Source organism: Miniopterus natalensis, chromosome 1, assembly GCF_054644295.1.
Source record: "Miniopterus natalensis isolate mMinNat1 chromosome 1, mMinNat1.hap1, whole genome shotgun sequence".
Lineage (NCBI taxonomy): Eukaryota > Metazoa > Chordata > Mammalia > Chiroptera > Miniopteridae > Miniopterus > Miniopterus natalensis.
In genome coordinates this window covers 3,179,878-3,202,530 of record NC_142081.1, presented here as the reverse complement: position 1 = coordinate 3,202,530, position 22,653 = coordinate 3,179,878, and the positions used below count along the sequence as shown (strand labels likewise).

The window sequence follows — 22,653 nt, the reverse complement described above, 5'->3', positions numbered from 1 at the left end:
TTATTTTCCCATTTATTGAATACAGAGCTCACTTATTTTTAGTTTGTTTTTAATAATAAAAGAATGTAAAGCTGTGTATTTCTCTGAATATAACTCCAGCTATAGTCATAGATTATCTTTCTTTTTTTTTTCAAATCATAGATTTTTTAGTCTTACTGAGGCATAATTTACATGCTGTAAAATTTACTACTTGAAAATGGAAATTTTCATTATTTTAATAAATGTGTAGAGTTGTGCAGCCATGACCACAATTTGGTTTTAGAATGTTTCCATTCAAAAAAAGTCACCTTGTGCCATTTGCCATCAATCTGTACCCCTATCCCCAGCTGGCAATGCTGATCAGCTTTCTGTCTCTGATTTGCTTTTTCTGGCCATTTCCTGTCAATGAAATCATGCAGTATGTAGCCCTTTACCTACTGGAACATCTGGTTCTTTCGTAGTATAATGGTTTTGAGGTTCATCCCGCTGAATAGTTTGTTTGTTTCCAATGCTGAATGATGCTCTGTTACGTGAGCATCCCACCCTTGTTTTCCATTCACGAACTGATGGGTGTTCGCGTTGTTCTTTGGTGTAATGAACACTCGCGGACAAGTCTGAGTATAAATTTTCCTCTGCCTTGGTCGGATACCTAGGAGTGGAATTGCTGGCTTGTATGGTAAGTTTATGTTTCATTTTTTTAAAGAAACCTGCCAAACTGTTTTCCAAAGCGGTTGCACCATTTTACATCCACATTCTTGCTGCTACTTGCTATTGCCTGCCTTTTGGATTATAGCCTTTCTTGTGGGTGTGTAGTGGAATCTCCTTCTGGTTTAATTTGCATTGCCCCAATGACTGCCGCTGGCACACGGCTTTTCACATACCTGCTGGCCATTTCTGTATCTTCTTTAATGAAATGTCTATCAAAGCTTTTGCCTGTTTTTAAATTGGCTGTCCTCCCGTTACTGAATTACAGTTGATCCCTGAACAATGTGGAGGTTAGGGATGCCAGCCCCCTGTACAGCCGAAAATCCACATATAACTTCCGACTCCCCAAAAATTCGAGAGGGGGGGAGGGGGAGAAGTTGGGGAGGGAGAAGGAGATTAGAGAGGAGGGACTTGGACTCTAGAGCTCTAGCTTAGGTTATTTTTGTGACATTTTCAAAAACATGGCAGCTCACCTTCTTGGAGCCCTGATTCAGTCTCTTCCCAGGCTTCTACCTCAACCTGCTTTTCCCATTTCCTCTCTGTCCCACTGCTGCTCAGTCGGGATTCTCTTCCCAGCACTTTCTCCCCTGTGGGCCTAGTTCTGGAAGGGGCCCTCAGCTGCTGAGTTTTGAGGGTTCTGGGCTCAGGCAGGTTCGGCCCCTTCAGACTTGGCCGTGGCCACTTTGCTCTCGCCACTGGAGGTACAGCCCCTTTAGTTTGCAGTGCTGTTCTAGGTGGGCTCACCCAGCTGTCTGATTGTTTCTGAGCTTCAGCTCCAGCAGCAGCCCCAGCTTCTCTGCTGTCTTCCTCACAGACTCCAGAGCATGCAGGTTTTGTAGCTGCTGGTCGTCCACCCCTTAGGCTCACATGTGTATGAGGACACATTGTCAGCTAATTCTGTTGCTGATGGTGGCCACAGGCTTTTGGTTCTACCATCTTAGTTGCTCTGTATGACTTTGTGCAAGAATTTAGAGAGATTAAAAAACTATGCCACACTTTTTTCATAATTGCCGAAACATGGAAGCCACCAAGATGTCCTTCAGTTGTTGAATGGAGAAATAAACTGTGGCCCATCCAGACAATGGAATATTGTTCAACAATAAAAAGAAATGAGCTATCAGGCCATGAAAAGACATGGAAGAACCTTAAATGCATATTACTGAGTGAAAGAAGCCAGTCTGATAAGGCTGCATCTGTATGATTCCAAGCATATGACATTCTGGAAAAGGCAAAACTGTGGGGACAGTAAAAAGATCAGTGGCTGCACTGGCTGGTGTGGCTCAGCATCGTCTCATGTACCAAAGGTTGCAGGCTCGATTCCCAGTCGGGGCGCATGTGGAAGGCAGCCAGTCGATGTTCTCTCTCAAATCAATGCCCCCCCTCCTCTCCCTCCCTTCCCCCCTCCCCCTTTCCCTGTCTCTAAAATCAGGGAGCATGTCCTCAGGTGAGCATTAAGAAAAAAGGTTGGTGGCTGCCAGGAGTTGGGAGGAGGGAGGGATGAACAGATGTAGGACAGGATAGTTTTAGGGCAGGGAAACTTCTCTGTGATACCACAGTGGTGACTACGTGGATGGCATTTTGCATTTGTCAGAACCCACAGGTGTATACCACGGAGTGCCCCTGATGTAAACTGTAGTCTTTAGTTACGTTAAGTCCATGAAGCGTAACGAGTGTACCACACTAACGCGAGAGGGTAGTAATAGGGAAGGGGGGGTACTTTACGCTCAGTTTTTCTGTAAACCTGAAAATTACAGTCTGTTCATTTTTTTTAAAGCAATGCTGCTTTTGGATATTTGAAGCCCAGCCTTTTAAAACCGTCCGTCACTGTGTTTGTTTTGTCTGTGGTCACCTAGAGTGGCCCACTCATTGGTCACTTGTCCTCCACCCTTTTTGCAACTAACACTTTCTGGACCTCAGACACCACGGCCATTCTCCTGTTTAAATCATCATTTAGAATTGTCTTTAACGAGAGCCTGCCAGTGGCGAGTTCTCGAATTCGTTTATCTGGAAAATGTCTTTATTTTGCCCTTGTTCCTGAAATACACTCGCTGAGTATGAGCCGTGGGGTGACCTGTTGCCTCCGGGACACGGAGGATAAACAGCTGGTGGCCCTGACTGCTTCCCTGGACGTTGGGAAGCCAGAGCCACTCTTCGAGGGGGTGCTGGGAGCTCTGACCACTTTCCTGATTTTTGTCCCTGACTTTGGTTTTCAGTAGTTTCAGGGGTTTCTTTTTATCAGTCTTGGGGATTCTTCTGGGATCTGGATTGTTTTTTCCTCATAGTGAAGACTCTTTTCTTTCTGAACTTTTTCGTTTCCTGTCTTTTTAACCCTCGCCTCTCTGCCTTTCTGTTTACATGCTGTGTGCTTTTTTTACTCCTCACCCGAGGATGTGTTTTTATTGATTTTAGAGAGAAAGGAAGGGGGAGAGAGAGAGAAACATTGACCTTGCCTCCCATACGTGCCCGACCGGGGCTCACACCCAGAGCGTTTGTGGTACACGGGCGATGCCCAGCTGACCGAGCCACCCCCGGGCTCCAGCGAGCCTCCTGCCCAGTCTCAGCATCATTCATCTGTGGGCCAGTTTCTTTTTCTTCATTTTCAACTCACCACTGACTCATACTTTCAAAAAATACAATGAAAATAAATTACTATAAAAATGAAATACAAGACAACCACCAATTACTTTATTATTATAGTCAGTAGACATGAAATTACCTTGTTAAATTGCTGTCCAAATTTCTAAACAGCATTCGCAGTTTCTGTTACCTCATAGAGAACCTTCGGGTGAGTCTAACATGTATTTTGTCAAACCCACCTATTGAGGTTTTAATTTCAGAGGTTTTAATTTAAATACTCGTTTTTCATTCATTGGAAGCTCTGTTTTTAATCTGCATTGTGCTTTTTAAAATGTTTTCCTATTCTCTTGCAGATACCATAAAACTTGTCATTTCTTTAAGCATAGTAGGCACAGCTGCCTTGTACGTAGTCTCCATCAGATAATTCTGGTGTCTGAAGCCCTGGTCATAGTTGGCTCATGAAGTCTTATTTCCTTGTGTACCTGACTAGTTTTTATTCTGTGCTGATTGTTGTGCTCAAATATTTGAAATCAGCTGAAAGCTAGAATGAAAGTATCTCCCACAGGGATTCGATTTTGCTTCTGCCAGACACCTGGGGTCACTACCGGTCTGGGAGTGCCAGTGAACAACAACACTGGTCACGATTAGTTAAATTAGCCAAGCCAGTTGTCCAGTAAAATGTCCCCTTTTTTCCCTGTGGTTCCTATAAGTGGAAACCTTTTTTATGGAATACATAGAGATGGTGCTGTGTAACTCGGAAGATAGTGTCATTATTGTGGGGGATGCGTACTATGAAGTGACTATCAGAAGTGATGCAAAATTTTACCCCTGTGATAGGGTGGCGACAGATTGAGCTCTCCAGTGATGTTTTTCTTTGCAATTCAGAAGGTACTAGTGGGGCCCTGGCCAGTGTGTCTCGGTTGGAGCGTCATCCTGTACACCAGAAGGTTGTGGGTTCGATTTCTGATCAAGAGGGCGCATACCTGGGGTTGCTGGTTCTGTCTCCGGTCCAGGCGCATGCAGGAAGCCATTGATTGATGGTTCCCTTTCTCTTCATTGTTTCTCTCTCCCTCTCTCTCTCCCTTTCTATCTCTAAAAATCAGTAAACATGTCCTCAGGTGAGGACTTTTTTAAAAAAGATACCAGTGGTAACCCGCAAGGTATATTTGGCCTCCAGCCAGGCGTGTTCCCTGCCACCGGCACGCTCACTCCGTGCCCGCCGCTGGCCAGCCCTCGCCGAGTCAGTGGTTTCGCTGGGGAGCTCAGCATTTCACCTGGCATCCTCCTGACAGCAGAGGGATTCCTTACCAGCTGGAGATGTGTGGTGGTTTTATCATAGTTCCTGCTGGCAAGTTAGGATAAGCTGAATTCTTTGCCGAGTTACCATTTTTCCTCAAATACTGAAAACTCAAAGTTTTTTCCTGGCTTTCTCTTTTTTGAATATTATTATAGACTCATGTGTTTCATTGGTTTCAGTGTGTTTAGTCATTAATTTTTCCGACATGCAGATACATAATTGTAAGCACTGTGTATTTTCTGACATGGCTTCATTTCTGTGATTCCTTGATTTCTGACACATACGATGTCCCTCGGCTTGTGTGTGCCCTCCCAGCCCGACTTGGAATCGGCCACTTTTCCGAGAGCCCTCGCGCCTTGCAGTGGGGAACAGTAAGAGGCCAAGATCTGGGCACTGAGGTGCTCATTGCTACTGGGCCGATGTTGTTGCTCTTAGGTGCTTTCCATTAAAGAAGCTAGGATATAAATATAAATATATTTTTAGTTGTGCATTCATATTGATATTTCAAATTCAACTTTAACATTGTAGTTTTCACTTGTTTTTGAATTTTCATAATTTTATCTCTTACACTGAAAGTCTTTCTTACATTGTTGACATAATTATTGCTGTATCCTATTAAAACAATTCACGGTAACAACATTAGTATTATTACAAACAGTAGGAACTATGAATTGACTGTTTCATTGTTGGTGTTTTTATTGGGATCTCATCAGATTTTAAAAACATCCAGGGAAGATTTGCTTCTTGGGGATGTTTGCCGCCTCCTGAGAGTGCGCTGCATCCTTCCGTTTGTTCAAGGCCACTTGCGTTTCCTTTAGGGTGTTTTTAAGTTTCCCTCCTGTGGGTTTTGCACATTACTTAGTAAGTGTCTGCCCAGATATTCTGTTGTTACTATACATGGGGTCTTCTCTCCCATGGTGTCTTCCAAATAGTTGCTGATTGTTTATGTGAAGGCTGTAGAGTTGTGTCTTCCACAGCTGCTCCCCTACTGAATTATCTTCTTGTTTGCAGTCGTTTTTCAGTTGATTGTCTTGGGTGTCCAGGTATCTAACTAGATTTGCACGTGAAGATAATCTCACCTCTTTGTTCCTGATTCTCATATTTCTGGTGTCTTTCTCTTGAGTTGACTGAAAATTCCACTAAGGGGTTCCGTGCGGCAGTGCAAGTGGATGTGTTTGTCTATTCCTGACTTTCATGGAAATGGAAGCATGATTTTTAACATCCATTTATTATTCCATTCTCTGGGCACCCCGGGTTTTGTGCTGCTATACACTGGGCTGTAATGTAAGTCCTTTGTTCTTATTGTTCACATCCTTGAACCTCTGAAAGCTACATTGAAGGAACAGAAGTACTGGACCAAAGATGCATTTTCAAGAGCCCTTCATGCATACTTTCCAGAGATGACACCGTACACACACTGCCCCGAGCACGGGAGAGGCCTGTCCCAGTCCTGGGGTCACTTAGAAGCTTTAGTATTTCCTATTTTTATTTAAGGCTAGTGAAATAAGTCAGTGAAACACAAATACCATGTGACTTTACTTATATATGCAATCTAAAAAACAAAGCAGAAATGGACTTATAGACGCAGAGAACAAACAAATGGTTGCCAGAGCGGGGGACAGAGGTGAGGGAGGGACATGCTTCCAGATATGCAGTAAATAAGTCACAGGGATGTAAAGTACAGCATAGGGAATATAGTCAATAACAGTGTAATAACTTTGTACGGTGACAGTTACTAGACTTACCTTGATCTTTGTGTAAGGGGTAAAAATGCCAAGTCACTATGTCACACACCAGAAACTAATGTGATGTTGTATGTCAGCTGTATTTCAGTTTTGGGTTTTTTTTTAAGTGAGACTAAATGTGTTCTCCAGGCCCTGTTTATGCAAAGATTTTTCTGAATTAGTCCCCTTTTTTAACATTTTTGGTCTAGAAGGTAGAAGTCTTAAATGTTAAATGAAGAGACCACTTTTTTTAAGTGACTTACGGGAGGTTAGATTAATTCTGGGCTCTGTTTCTTGAGGCACTCTCTCTGTGTTAGAAAAGAAAGGCCTGGGAGGGTCAAAGTTAAAATAGAACAAGGTAGGACTTAAATATTTGGTCTTTTAGGAAAGAAGTTGCAACATTATTGGGAGAATTTACTAGAATTTCTAAAAACTGGCTTTTGAGTCGCAGTTAAAAGTTTATATTTCTCGCTCTCCTTTTGTGAAAATATAATACTTCAGCCTCATTCAGCACAATATTTTTTCTGATACAGTTGAAAGTTTTGCCACCACGGGGATTATTTTCCTGTCTAAACATGAATTAGAGGAGCTTAGCCTCTTGCCCATTAGTTGAAGAATAACAGAAATGGAGAGGGCAGTTCCCAGAGCAGACACTGCTCTCGTCAGGCTTTTCTTCTGTGGTCCAGTTGTGTCCTCTATCATGTCTTGATTTCCATGTCTTCTCCTGACACAGTAATGAGCGGGAGTGGCCCTGGACGTGGTGAGGCAGGTGCCAGTTCCCAGCAGGTATTTACTGTCCACCTGGGTTGTGTGGAGCGTGGAGCAGTGATCAGGACGACAGCAGATCCAGACGATTCTCCCCTCCATGGTTGTCCAGCTCTGGCCCCTCCTGGCTGTGTTCTGCTAGCAGCTGGGCAGCAGAGGTGCCATCATGGCTGCTGTTGTAAATAAGCGAGAGCTGGTCTCACGTCAAACAGCCTGAGCCCAGCCGCAAGCCGCAGCCAGCCCAGCCCTTTCAGGGAACCCTCCTGCCCACTGTTCTCGGGCCACAGATGTGGCTGTTACTCCATGGGTGAGTCTCAGGCCTCTGCAAGACCCTCTGGGCAGAGCCTGGGGTTTGGTGTCAGCGGGTAGCTGTAATCACACACTGAATGTTTAGCTCAGGCCTTCCCCAAACCTCACCTGGATTTCTCCCAGCACCTTACATTCAGCACACGCTCTCTCTCTCCCTCCCCCGCCGCCCCCAACACATTGTTCCTAGGATGGTCCCATCCTGTCCAGTCCCTCCAGGCCCCATGGATTTCCTCGGTGCCTGCCTTCCCCAGAGGCAGCCTCCCCGCCCTGCTGGTTCTGTCCCCTCCAGGGTCTCCTGAACCACCCTGGTTGGAACCTGCCTTATCTTTTTTAAATTGTGGTAAAATATACATAGCATAATATTTGCCGTTTTAACCATTCTTAAGTGTGTAACTTAGTGGCATTGAATATATTCACAACACCTTGTGCCCGTCACTGTTGTCTGTTCACCACCCCACCAAACCCCTGTGCTCTTCATCCAGCCATCGCCCCCGCCCCTGGCAGCCACCGTCTGTCTCTCTGGTTTCAACTCCCCTCGGTCCCTCATAAGTGGATCATACAGTGTTTGTCCTTTTGTGACCGGCTTTTCCACTGAGCATGACGTCCGCAGGCTCATCCGCGTTGCAGCATCTGTCAGAGTCTCCTTCCTTTGCAGGCTGAGTGGCACCTGCATGGCTGGGCCTGTTGCTTGTCCTCGCCCGCGTGGCCTGGGGTCTCAGAGCGCTGTGCACGCGCTGCTTCGCCCACCACGCACGCTGCCTGCAGCCTCCCCCGTGGCAGGGCAGAGGCGGTCTGTGCGTCTGTCGTGGTACCTGGACCAGTATCTGTCAAGGGCCCCAGAAACACGTTTACTGAAGAAATGTAAAGCACTTCGGGCCCCCACCTGTTCCTTTCCACAGAATTGCTGTAGTGTCACCCCTCGTGGGGCAGCCAGACTCCGTCCAGGTTCATCACTCCCCCTGCCTCAGGTCCTTTGTAAAATGGGGTTGTCACTGCAAGTTGACACGAAAGCACTTGGGTAGATCACGTGTTCTCTGTCTACTCTGTGTTTCGTTCCCGCCTCCTCAGGACAAGGAAGGGCTGGGGGACCTGCTGGCTTTGAAGGTTCCCCAGCCCAGGTCCCCTGACAGCACTCCAGAGAAACTTTCCTCTGTCCCCTCCATGTCCTCCGGGGCCTGCTGGTCCACCCTTTCTAATCACTTGCAGGACTTGCTCACATCAACACCACAAGCGCCTGTCCCTTTGCCCTTGCTGTTGGCAGCAGGAAGTTCCCTGGCAACCTTTGAACACAGCTGAATGCCAGGTAGCTTTGATCTGCCTAAGGAAAAAGTCTATTTTAAACTGTAAGTGAAGCCAAATTTTTTAGGTTAGATTCTTACCCGACGAAACATATGTCGTCACACACAGTTTCCAGTTAAAGCAGTGACAGCGCCCGCGCCTGCAGTTAAGGTGCCTGGTGTCTGGGTCCGAAAAGACTACTGTCTCTTAATGAAGCAGATGTAAAACTTCGTCACTAAAGTGAGCACATATTTACTTTTCCTACAGAATTGCTGGGGATGTGCAAAATAAAGCCTTCGGCTGAATTTAGAAACTAGAATTTGAAAGCTGTATTCAGAAATGCTCCCTAGAGAGAAGACCAGTGGGAAGTATTTATAGGCCATTTGTTTTTAAATAAAGACCAAAACGAAGTGACAGAGACACCAGAGGAGGGAGGATTATTCCTTTCTAAACCTTAGTTCTGGAGCAGCACAGAGATGCTGATCTGCGGTGTCCCTGGGAATGCACTGAGACCTGGGGCTGTTTGCACCCCTTCTCAGAGTGAGCTCAAGCCCTTCCCAGTGCGCCAGGGTGAGGGAGGAGAGGGGCTGGTGTCACAGATAGGCAGCGAGCCACAGAAGGCAAGGAGGACCGTCACAGCGGGACTGGAGTGCAGGACTGGAGTGTTGGCAGACTGAGCCAGGCTTCCGTGTTGGGGGGAAGGAGTTCTCCTCCACGCGATCAGATGGCACATGTTTCAGAGTTCTGTGCCACAGGGAAGGTGTTTAAGAGTAGTAAGGGTTTTTGTAGGGTCAGAATTGGGCATTACTCCTGGATTCATCCATTCTCTTAACTTTGGTTGCGCACTTCTGTGCTGAGCACCGCCTAGGGGCTGGACTGGGAGGGAGCCTGGGCCCAGGGAAGGAAAGGGAAGGCCTCCTGGAGGGGTTAATCCAAGCAGAGAGCCTTAATGTGGCTCTGCCACACCCCCCACTGCAGCCTGAGGGATCTTTCTAAAGTGTATCAGTGTCCCCTGCTCCCCTGCTGCCTGCATCTCACTTGTCATGGCCAGAGAGACAGTGTGTGGTGGGATCCTGCCTGGGTCATAGCTGTTTTCTCCTGAGCTCTTCACCCCAGCAGAGCCATATAGCACCACCACCCACCCCCCGTTGTAATATTCCCATCTCCTAACAAGTGAGAAGTAGGGAGAACACATATACCCCTTTCACAGATGAGGAAGGACCTCTAGCCCAGGGTTGTTCAAGGCGGCCTTTCCCCAAGCAGGTGATGAAAACTTGTGTCCTGGTGCCAGCTACATGGCTGCGACTGCGTTGGAGCCTCTCCTGGGTGGCACTGCTGGGTGCTTGTTGCATCAGGGAGCGGCTGAGCCTATAGCCAGGAGGAGCACATGGGTTCCACGCAGCGTTGACAGCCTTTCAGTAAATAGTGAAGTCATCCATAACTGATCCTTCCAGACGGGAGTTGACATCCTCTGCCTTGTCGGTTTAGTTTGTCATGCCTGATGAGGCTAATTTTTGTGTGTGTTTTTACGTACATGATCTCCTTTGTGCATTACAACAGCCCTTTCCATCCTATTGCCTGGCTTCCCATCACAGCACGTTCTCTGTTCTCAGCCTACCCCTGAGAGACAGCAGTGATGAGGGATTCTCCCTACTGTAATTTAATCTGTATATCTTTTCAAAAATCATTATTTTTAATTTTCATGGAAGTATTATATGCTTATTTTAGCAGTACTGAAAAATATAGAGAGGTTTCAGAAAGAAAAACATTTGTAGCCATAACACTCAACAGTGACTACTGTTAATATATGGGGAGTATTTTTTTTTTATTTATGATTATGCTATTTCTAAAAAAATTATACTTTTCACTTACACTTTTATTTTACAAATTTATAAATATTTTTTATATAGTATTTTACTGTGTGATATAATCCCTTTGCATTAAGGTAGTTTCTGATATTTCAGAATCATAAATAAAAGTGTGATGCTCTTAAAAAGAATAAAATACTCAGGAATTAACCTAACCAAGGAGGTGAAAGACTTGGACATTGAAGTCTATACAGTGTGTTGTGAAGACATTAAAGAACACAAATAAGTAGAGAGACACCTGTGTCTGCGGGCCAGAAGATTAACATTGTTCAGATGTCAGTACTGACCAAAGGGACCTACTGGCTCAATACAGTACCTGTCAAAATTCTAACAGTGTTTTTTCCCAGAAATAGAAAAATCCATCCTAAAATTCACATGGAATCTCAAGGGACCCTGATAGCTAAAGCAATCTTGAAAAAGACAAAGTTGGAGGTCTTACACTTACCCATATCAAAACTTACTGCAAAGCTACAGTAATCAAAACAGCATGGTACAGGCATAAAGACAGACACGTAGAACAGTGGAATAGAGCGCCCAGAAATAACCCTCACACATACGATCAAATGGTTGCCAACAAGGGTGCCACCCATTCATGGGAAAAGGACAGTCTCTTCAAGAAATGGTTTTGAGAAAACTGGATGTCCACCTGGAAAAGAATAAAGTTGGACCCTTACCTTACACCACACACAAACACTAACTCAGAGTGGATCAAAGACCTAAGTATAAGGGCTAAGACTCTGAACTCTTGGTGGGAAACATAGAGGAAAAGCTCTGTGGCGTTGGATTTGTCGATGATTTCTTGACTGTGACACCAAAGCACAGGCAACAACAATAGAAAGGATAAATTAGACCATCAGAATGTGAAACCTCTGTGATCCAAGGACACAGTCAACAAAGTGAGAAGGCAACCCACAGAATGGGAAAAAGACTTGGAAATCGTTTATCTGATAAGGGATTGATATCCAGAATTTATAAAGAACTTCTACAACTCGCCCTGCCAGGCGTGGCTCAGTGGTTGAGCGTCAACCTAGGATCCAGGCAATCGGGGTTCAATTCCCTGTCAGGGCACATGCCCGGGTTTTGGGCTGGATCCCCAGCAGGGGGTGTGCAAGAGGCAGTCAATCAATGACTTTCTCATCATTGATGTTTCTTTTTTTTTAAATATATCTTTATTGATTTCAGAGAGAGGAAGGGAGAGGGAGAGAGATAGAAACATCAATGATGAGAGAGTCATTGATTGGCTGCAGCCCATAACCTGGGCATGTACCCTGACCGGGAACCGAACCCCGATCGCCTGGATCCTAGGTCGACGCTTAACCACTGAGCCACGCCCGGCCGGGCTCATCATTGATGTTTCTATCTCTGACTCTCCTCCTCTCCTTTCCTCTGTCTGAAATCAATAAAGATATATTTAAAAAAAAGAACTCAACCATAAGAAAACAAACAATCCTGTTTAAAAATGTGCAAAGGATTTGAATAGACATTTCTCCAAAGAAGATACACAGATGGCCAATAAGCACATGAAAACATGATCAACATCACTGATCATTAGAAAAATGCAAATCAAAACCACAGCAAGATACCACTTTACACCCATTAGGTTGGCTATTATCAATCAATCAAAAAAAAAATAAGCCTTGGCAAGGATGTGGAGAAATTGGAACCCTTGTGACTGTTGGTGGGATTGTACAATGATGCCGCCACTGTGGAAAACTACACGGCAATTCATCAGAAAATTAGAACTAGAAATACCATATGATCCAGCACTTCCACTTCCCAAAAGAATTGGAAGCAGGGACTTAAATAGACATTTGTTCGCCTGTGGTATATTTACCCATTATTTATATTATCCAAAAGGCAGAAGCAAACCAGTGTTCATTAAGGGATGAATGGAACAAGATGTGGTTCGTCCATGTAGTGGAATATTATTCATCCCAGAAAAGGAAAGAAACTCTGACAACATGGATGGACCTTGAGGACATTACTCTGAGTGAAATAGTCTTGTCACAGACAAATTCTATATGACTCCACTCATATGAGGTCCCTGGAATAGTCAGATTCATAGACAGACGGCGGAATGGTGGGTGTGGGCGCTGTGGGAGGGGATGAAGAGGTCCTGTTTGTTGGGGACCGAGTTTCAGTTTCACAGGATGAGAGTCCTGCAGATGAGTGGTGGCGATGGCTACACAGCAGTGTGAGTGTACTCGGTGCCACTGAACTGTGCACTAAAAAGTGGTTAAGATGATAAATTTTGTGTTATGCGTATTTTAGCACAATTTTTAAAAGTTAAGAAAATGTAATGCTCATTCATGGCTACTGTATTTCTAGAATGGATTCCCAGAAGTAAAATTACTTAAAGAACCTTGACACATATTACCAAATTATTTTCCAGAGGGATCAGAACCATTTCTAGATTTGTCGGGAGGGTTATAGCTTGCTTTTACCAGTATTGAGTAATTATCATTCTTAAAAATTATTGCTGATTTGATAGGTGAAGAAATACTTTTTTTTTTTTTTTAATCCTGACCCAAAGGTATTTTTTCCGTTGCTTTTTAGAGAGAGTGGAAGGGGGAGAGAGAGAAACATCGATGTGAGAGAGACACATTGACTGGTTGCGTCCTGCACATGCTCCAGATGGGGCTGAGCTTGCAACCAAGGTACATGCCCTTGGCTGGAATCGAACCCGGGACCCTTCAGTCCTTGAACCAATCTCTAACCACTGAGCCAGACCAGCTAGGGCAAAAAATACTTTTTCATACATTTATTAATTATAGTTCTTTTGTGAACTGAATCATTTAAACATTGAGACCTCAGTTTTTTTCTTAATCAGTTATAGTATATTAATTCCTTGCATTTGTAGCATTTTTATTTCCTTTTGTTTTTCAGAGGGAACATGCAGAAATTTGAAATTTTTTAATGTGAGCAATATCCCTTAGGGGTTCGGTGTTTTTAAATGTTTGCTTCTGCTTGAAAATTGACGTCCACTTCCCTTTTCTTCTAAAGGCAGTGGAGACTTGAGGTTGTCATTTCAGTCTGTTTTTACTTAACTGTTTAACCCAACTCAGATCTTATGTTGGCATGCAGTTAAGACTTAAATTGATTTCCCCACATATAGCGAACCAGTCACCCTTTCCATTGATTTGAGGTTCATTCTTTATCATGGTATTACAATTGTGTAAGTATTTTTATCGATTTGAGGCTGTTGCCTCTGTCCCATCCACCTGCCCCTAAGCCCATGTCACACTGTCACTAAGTCATACCCTTTATAGTTGGTAGGGCTGGCCTTTCTCATTGGAAGTGCTCTCATTCTTCCTGCTGCTTACTTTTCCTGGTGAACTTCAGGATTATTTTGTCAACTACCCAGAAAAATAAAGAGACACAGGTGAATTTTACTGTAAACCAGTTTGGGGAAGAATTAACACCGGCCTGTTTACAGTATTTATACTTCCAGTCCAGAAGCATACCTTATCTTCATTTGTTCAAGTTTTTTCTTCCCCATGCTATGGTTTGTTTGTTTATATTTTAGAGTGTGTTTCATGGGTGATTTCCAGATCACAGTCTTTCAGTTCTTTAAAAAACTACATACGCATAAGGTGTCAGAAGAGCACGGGAGTCGCAGAGAAAGTTGAGTTCCTTTGATCTGAGACCATCAGGAAATGTCTTCACTTTTTCTTTCACTTCTACTCTGAATGTTTTACATAAGGATTCTAGGAGTTTTCTCCCTTATTTCTGCATCCCAGTTCATCAGCATGGTCTTAGGACAGGCACATTCCCCATCTCATCTCAGATGAAAAATTAAGTATTTGAGGGCAGGTCTGTCTTTTTAAAGTGCAGACCTGCAGTAAGCATGTGCTTCTGGACCCATTGCCAAGCCCCCTGCACGCCTCATTCCTAATTGTACTTAAGTCTGAGTTCACCTGGCATCACTCCCTGGGTGAGGGGGTGAGGGTGAGTCTGAGGGAGCGAATCCTGGGGAGCCATCTCACCCACCTCCGACGAACCCAGAGGGTCAGCACCCAGAATCTAAATTCACATCACCTGACTCCAGGCACAGGTCGTCCACATGGCAGAGGAGCCAGGCAGGCGGGAGGCCCCCGCACCGATGGCCACTCCCCGTTGCTTGTTATAATTTCGTGGCCGGCTGTGGGCTCCAGCAGCATCCTCAGCTCTGCGGAAGGAAGGGCCAGGGTGGGGTTTGGTTACTTTCACTTGTTTGTTTGTTTTTGGGGGGGTTTTCTAATCCTCGTCTGAGGATATGTTTTTATTGATTTTAGAGAGAGAGGAAGGGAGAGCGAGAGAAACACCCACTGGCTGCCTCCCATACTCGCCCTGGCCAGGGCTCCAGCCCGCAGTCTAGGTGTGTGCCCTGACTGGGAATGGAACCCACAGCCAGCCTTTTGGTGTACGGGACAGTGCTCCAGGCAACTGAGCCCCCAGGCCAGGGCAGTTGTTTGTTTTTTTAATGGCTGTTGATACACATAGTAAAAACTACATTCTTACTAGTGAGGGGGACTTAATAAGCACCTTGAACAGCGCACAGTGAAATGGGAACATCGTGCAGGTGTGACTGCTAACCCCAGTCGTGTCCAGGTGTTTCTCCCCACTGTGAGCATGTTTAGGAGCCAAAGATGTTTCTGCATTCTTTTATCTTTTTTGTTAATCTTTTTTGTTAATCCTCGCCTGAGGATAATTTTCCCATCGATTTTTAAAGAGAGTGGGGGGCGGGCCGGAGAGAAGCAAACATCGATGTGAGAGAGACACATCCGTTGCTTGCCTCCCATACACGTCCCGACTATGAAACCTGCAACTGAGGTACTTGCCCTTGACAGGGAATCGAACCAGAGACCCTCCAGTGCTCTAACCACTGGGCATACCCGCCAGGGCGTTTTCTGCATTCTTGTTCAGAAGTAAGTGGGGTGGGAGGAGTGGTGTGAGAAATTATAAAAAGAGAAGACGTGGTTCAGACAGATTTAGTTGTACTTGTGAAGAAGTGAGGACTTTCTTAAGTTCTGCCTGCAGAGAGATTCTTCTTAGAGTTTATGTGTTTTTATTTGATGCTCATAATGACATTTTTATTTTTTTTTGTGGGGAATCTGTCCAACCCCACACACACCCCACCCCAGTACTCCAATTGACAGCTTTTTCATTAACCCTTTTTACAGATAGGGAATTAAGATCTGAACAAAAGCTTTTAATACTAGCTCCATAAAAATAATTGAAATATATTTTTAATTTAAATTTTTTAATGTAAACAAAATATCTAAAACTTAAACGATCCTAATATGTTGACATCTTTAAAATGCAAAAATAAACACTGAATTTTATTTTGACTTTTTAAACTACTTTCTAGCTATTTAAATTTTTTATTTTCCATACAATTTTTAATTTTTTAAGTTTTAACTGAATTTTTCCAATAAAAATTAGATCTGGAGAATAGCCAGTGTTTACGGGTTATAAGTTTATAACTTGGTGGCAGGAGACGTTGACAAGAATCCAAATTCACGAATTGGGACTGTGTAATATTTGAATAGCCATTTGATTTTTTTAAAAACCAGGATTGCCAAAATGCTAACTAACATACAGACATTAAAGTCATTAGAATTAAAAATAGAAGGCTGCCAGGTGGGTATAAAAATCCATTTACTTGGGGGTACCAGCTAGGGGACTGCTGAAATGTCAGGTCCCGTACACACACCCACACACACTTGTTCTGGTAGCTCTCAGACCATCTGTTTACAGTCTGGCGGGGCTGTGGCCTCGGTCCTGCCCCCTGAGAGATGGGACCTTTGCCTAAAAGTTATTGAAATGAAGACCGCAGAAGCCGAAAATGCCCAGGTTTCTCGTGCACGCTGACAGCAAACAGAAGGCTCTTTCCATTTGCAGGTTTTCTTAGTGTCATTTTAAGTTGCAGCTTCCGGCCAATGGGCGGGCTCCGTGCTGCTGACGTCACGCGGCAGCCAGTTCCCTCCAGCTGCAGAGCTTCAGTTTGGCTTTTTTTTTAAACTAAAATGGAGGCTGCTTTCTTGCCTTAAGGAGTCCATTGCCTTCCCCGCCGAGTCTAGATGTTGACATGTAATAAAGCGGGCAGGATGGTGGTGGATGCGGCCAACTCCAACGGGCCTTTCCAGCCCGTGGCCCTTCTCCATATTCGAGGTAAGTCAGCGTGCGTTTCCCCGAGTGGGAGCCTCCGTGGCTGGTTAATAAATGGCTATTGTGCTTCAGATAAGACCAGCAGGAAGTCCTTTCCCGCAGAAGTCGCCGGTGCCCTGCAGACGGGACCAGGGGCGGCTGGGCGTGGCCCTGCAGTTGGGCATTTTACAGTCTACTCACAGAATTTGAGTCTTGAGAGAGGCCTTGCATGCATAGTTCAAAGCTGGTTTTTCTGCTTTCTGCTCGCTCTCCCATCCCCCTTCCCGAGCTGTGCTGATGTCAAAGGATGTGAAGTCACCGCCTGGGGAAGGTGTTGGGTGGGGGGAGGAAGGAGAGGCGGGTGGCAGTGCCTGGCCAAGTTGTCCGTCCACAGAGTTTCTGTTACATCTGTGTTGCTTAATACTGCAAAGGCGGCGTCGGGGGCACATCTCTGAATTAAGATGAACTGCAGTCAGGAAATGTGCAGAAACCATTAGAAAAGAACTTCCATTAAAAGGATTGTTTCCTTCTTGCTGCGGAGCCTAAAAGAGACATACATCTGTGCTCTGAAATGTTGAAATCCATTGTGGGTCATGATTTCTGAAATGTTAGCGCTTTCCTGGACACCTGGGAACTGTTTTGCATTTAAATTGACTCTGTATTGCCGTTTGACTTTAAAATTTAACATGGCAACAAGTTTTCAGTGTGTATATAGGTTACTTTCAATAATTACAGTTTGCCTGTTATAGTTTATACAAAATTTGGCTTAACACAAATTTAGCTTAAAAGACAATAATAGGAACATCGAAATGTGAGTGGTGGTGGAGTGTGCTTATTCTTAGTTGATATTTTAAAACATTTGTCATGCAAATTTTGTTCAAAATTGAGTTAAATAGAAAATAGATGTTACACTTCTTCCGAACACTTTAAAATGTGTAATATCACAGCTGTGCCTTAACCAGACAGTTCGACCTGTCGGAATCCCCTCTGCAGCCCGTGGGAAGGAAGGGTGGGGGAGCAATTTCTCGGTGACGTCCGTGTGACTAAGATGCCGGGCAGGGTTTCCCAGATCCCAGGGTGGACCCAGGGAAGATAAGCGCACAGGAAGACCCAGTCAGTTGGAATAAAATGGGTGTTGCTTTTCTCTCCAACCCTCTTTACTGGAGAGGGTGGAAATTAGAGTCCACAGTGGCCAACTTGTAGGCCGGGCTGTGGATTCGCTGTTTTGCAGTGCTCCCAGGAAACAGCAACCGTTGCCGAGCATGGCCTGTAGGTAATTCAGCTGCAGACCCAAGCAGACAAAAACACATGCCATTGTTTTTACATTTAAGTTAGTTCTGAAACACTACTTAGCAAGAAGATGGTTGTATTGCATATAAAATCTACATTTTTATACTTTTAAAGTATCTTATCAATAATAGACATTTTGGGTTTGTGAGTTTCCTGATTTTATTAGACAGGATACCAGTTATTTTTTTGAACTATGAATTTATTCTGAAATGAAATCATTTGACTTTATATCTTACACCACATTGGGTTTTTAATTTTTTTTTTAATTCCAAGACCTCGTTATGGCCTGTTTGTACTTTCTGCAGTTGGGTGAGTGGTTGATTGATTGCCCTCTAACCAGAGGGAAAGGGGTGGAGTGCACTAACCTGAAGGGACTGGAGTTCTTAAGAAGGGGTCACCTTTAGGGACCTAAAACTAATTTCTAATTCAAACAGTGGGGGTACTTTCTAATTTCTAATTGAAGAGTGCTTGATTTACTCATGAGGACTTTCTAAGAGAAAGCATGTTAATGAGAGGTTCAGCAAAGTATTTTATTTATATTGGCTTGTAGAGTCTTGATCAGTTTAATGTCCAGTTAGTACCTCTGCTGTGTGTCCAGTGAGGGTCAGGTCATTAAAAGTGACTGAGACAGTGCAGCAGAGGAACCCTGGTTCAGTGGAAACCCAGCAGGGGCCCTGGTGTGCGGGACCTGGTGTAGTGATGCTGGGAAAGGGCCCAGGGGCAGCACTGAGGGGCCCTCCCTCCCTCCCTGGGGATACCTCGCTTCCCACTTAGGAGAGTCTTCCACAGGGCAGGGACAACAACCTGCCCAAGGTCACAGGGCCTGTAAGTGGCAGAGCCCGGACCCAAACCCAGACAGTTGTGTGCCTTTGTTTAGATGGTAAAAAAAAAAAAAACCACCTCATTTAAAATGGAAATCTGGGCTGTTTGTAGAACCTCTGCCACAGGATTAATAGCAGTTTTTCCCAAGGCCTTATCAACACCCATCTGTTTCGGCAGCCTCTTTTGTGTGACAGTTTTGTGCCCAGGGCCCATTTCTTCATTTATTATACAGATATTTGTTCAGTCCCTGCCTCTTCCTGCCAAGCAGGGTCCTAACTTGGAACTTGAAGCAATGGTGATGGCCTGGCTTTCCCAGAGTTTAAAGTGGTCCCTGAGGGCACGCAGGGGGCAGTCAAGTAAACAAATAAATCAATACTATCACTACACTGATTAGTAGTCCCAATTGGCTGGGTAGTTTCCTCCTATTAGATGGTCTGTTGTTTTCCAGTTAGCATATTCTAAAAAGCTCACATGTGAAAGGGACATACTGTTGAAACTTAGTGTAAACTTTTCTGCTGGTGAAAGGAGGGAAGTGCCTGAACCCCACGGCTGTGAGTTTAGCTTGATGACTTAAATCCTGTACTTCCCGCGCTGGCCAGGAGAGCTGTCTCCTCAGCAGAAATGTTATCTGTGCTGTCTGTCCACTGCCATGGTGGCCCCTGGCACATGTGACTGTTGAGCACTTAAAATGTGGCTAGTGCCACTGAGCAATTGAATTTTAAATTGTATTTTATTTCAAATTTAAGTAGGCGCATGTGCCTAGTGGCTGCTGTATTGGACAGCACAGCTCTGGGTGGGACTGACAGTGTTTTCCGTTTATGGGCAGTCACTATTTTTGGCTGTGATGAAAGCAGCCATAGACAGTAAGTAAACGAAGGGGTGTGACAGTGTTCAGTAAAGCTCCATGTACAAAAGCAGGTGGCATATTTCATTGGACCCAAGGGCCATCGTTTTCGGGCCCCTGTTCTAGACTGTTGCTTGAATTTTTTTAATCCTCACCTGAGGATATGTTTTTACTGACTTGAGAGAGAGAGAGAAACATGATGTGAGAGAGAAACATAGATTGGTCGCCTCCTATACGCGCCCCAACTGGGGATCGAACCTGCAACCCAGGTATGTGCCCTGACCAGGAATTGGACCCTCAACCTTTTTGGTGACCAACCCAGTTGGTCCAACCAGCTGAGCCCCTGCCGGAACTGTTGCTTGAAGTTTTTAGTTGCCTGTTAAGATAAGCAAAATAGGTGTCGTGTGGTCTTCCTTGTACTTGGTGGCTTGGCGGGGTTCCGGGAGCTAGGCCCTCCATAGAGCTCACGTTCACGTCCAGAGCTGGGCTAAGGCAGGAAGAGCCAAGCCAGGAAGACGCCGCTGGCCAGAGAGGAAGAAGCTGTCTGACCCTTTTCCAGGGGCTGTTACTCTGGCCTCAGAAAGCTGCTAACGGCTCTCGTCTTGCTCTGGTCGTTCGCAAGCTCCCCGTCTGTGCGTCTGTGTTTGAAAGACTGGTGGGAGCCAGAGAGCAAATGACGTTTTGTGTAAACGCATTCTTCCTGGGAAGTGGGGGTCTGATGATAGAGAAGTTTGTCTCACGAGTCTTCCTGGATCACCGGTTAGATGGAAACCTTCACCTTCCCAGTCAAAAGTTAGAGAGGAACGTACAGGACGCCGTCGGGAAGATGCGCTCCACGGTGCCGTTTCCTGCTGCGCTCCATCTAATGGCTTCGCCGGCGCTACTAGTAAAAGCTGCGCACACACGTGGGCCCCTCCACGGACAACACGCCTGCTGATGTGCAGTCAGGGAATGCCAGCGAGGACATGCCTCGGATGACCCTCCTTCCCCCAGATCAGGAAGGAAAAGTGTTCCAGTGATGACCAAAAGCAAAAGACCCTTCCTTCAAAAGATCAGCCAGTGGCTCATCCCTGAAGAGTGCAGCCGCTGCGGGTTTCTTCACAAGCACCTGTGTGTTGCATACCTGCCCCCTGCCCTGAGCTCCCTGCAGTGCCCCCTGCGTAAGGAGTTTCTCCTGTATTCCTGAGGTGTGGCACTTAACCAGAGCAGCACAGGGGAGGGGGCATGTTTGTTTGCAGCCTGCCCACCCCTGGTAATTGGTCTGCCCTCAAACTTGGGTACAGCATCTGATCATGACTCCTGGCTTGCAGCAAAGCTGAACTCCGAGAATTGTCCATTAAAATATATTACTTGTGTTGAAGAGTAAGAGAAAAAAGAGGTAGTTAGTCGTCAAGAAAAGTGTGTGTTTAAGCCTAGGAAAGGACCGACACCTCACCAGCAGAGTGGCTGGGTGCATGCGACCTCTGGCCCCATCTGTCTCGCGTCATGGCAGGGCGGTTCTCTAACCGTACAGCACAGGTCCCCTCCTGGGAGGTGAGCAGGATGTGTCCTGCCGTCTCTCTTCCCAAGGTCACCAGCTTGGAAGGCCAAGTCCAGTGCCCCTGCCTGGTCGGCTGTCCCGGGAGGGGAGGCACACGTATGGAGCACCTCCAGTGTGTGGGCCAGGGCCCGGCCGCCCCTCTGTTCTCCCGCTGAGCCCCAGCACTGTGAGGCAGTGTCACTGGTCTGTTCTAGAAGAGCAGGGGGCACCCTTTTGCCCAGGGCCACAGAGATAAGTAAAGTGGCAGTCAGCCCAGCTCCCTAGGTGCCAGGGCAGGGTGTTGAGGGGTGGCTGTAAAAGCTCCCGTCACCTGTACCTCCTGATTATGTTTTCTGTAGTGGAATATGTTTGAGTGTCTGGAGTTCACTCATCTCAGGTTTGAGCGAGAGTTTATGAAGCTCCACGCGCACATTCTTGGTATGAGGGAGAGTTGAAATGTCCTTTCCCTGCTGTCCCATCTCACGAAGTCGGCCAGGTGTGCATCGTTGGCTTAATTTTCTCATTTCCATGAATCATAGCACCTTGGGGAAGGCCGTGGTCAGCTGGGTATTTCTCATGGCATCTGAGACCATCTCCGAGTGTGAGCTCTGGTGGATTGAAAATAAAAAGTTATTTCTCTGAATGACCACGCAGAAAGCATAGTTATTTGGTGTATTTCTTAGATAATTACTTGGTCAGTTAAATAGTACTTGTCAGGCTCATGAGAAGCTGTGCAAGGTGCCTGGTTGAAAAAGTTGGCACTGGTAACCAGTCTGCTGGGGCCCTCCTCTCCTCTTCCCTGTCCAGTGGAGACAGTGCCACCAAGGATGTGGAGACAGAGAAGAGAACTCTGAAAAACGGGCAGCTCACCCTCTCATGATGTACTGAAAGACAGGCCTATCGAGTCGGGAAGACATTGGCTCAGGGCACAAGGATAGCAGGCTAATACAGCAAGTGACGTCTGGCTTTGCTTCATCCATAAATCAAAAACTCTTCCAGCTTAGAAAACCAAACTTAAGAGATGTAATAGTGAAATACAGTGAGCAAATCTGTATTGGATCTCTGTTCTAAAAAAACAAAGTCAAACCACAGAAGACATTGTTGGGGCATTTGGGGAATTCTGACCCTCTTAACGGCAGGTGCAGCAGGGCCGCTGTCAGGCTGTCCTACCCTCAGGGCTGCAGGCGGGTCCAGGAGGGCCCAGCGCCATCTCCGGGAGGACTTCAGACAACAGAGAAAAGCTGCTGTGCTGCGAGGGTGCTCAAATGCGAGCACCTGCCGGATCTGGGGAATGGGTGTTCCGGTGTCCGCTCAGCTTCTCTGCAGGTTTAAACTTTTCCATAATGTTGGAGAAAAGTATCTTTAAAGTGTTTAAAGTGTTCTGCTTTAGGGAAAATGTGCAGAAAAAATGTCATTACTTAGAATTGTTTCCTGAATTGTGAGCAGTGGCCTTTTATGTTCGAGCTTCGGCTTTTCCTGTGTTTTCCTTTTTATTTCATTGTTGATAAATTAGTGGCCGGCAGTGAGATAATCAGGCTGAGCCATGT

General features: G+C 45.6%; 1 protein-coding gene across 4 annotated transcripts in view; it reads left to right on the top strand.

Annotated features, from left to right (window-relative positions):
* PPP2R5C (protein phosphatase 2 regulatory subunit B'gamma) overlaps positions 1-22,653 on the top strand; it is a 115,048-nt gene that overhangs the window by 18,898 nt on the left and 73,497 nt on the right. The window contains exon 1 of one of the 4 annotated variants that reach the window (XM_016212218.2): positions 16,475-16,655. The exons of 2 other annotated variants lie outside the window; for them this stretch is intronic. In XM_016212218.2, coding sequence (XP_016067704.2) covers positions 16,565-16,655 — 91 coding nt within the window. In that variant the 5' untranslated portion in view covers positions 16,475-16,564. Of the gene's footprint in view, positions 1-16,474; positions 16,656-22,653 lie in introns of those variants that run through there. One more of the 4 variants, XM_016212220.2, reaches the window with a different exon arrangement.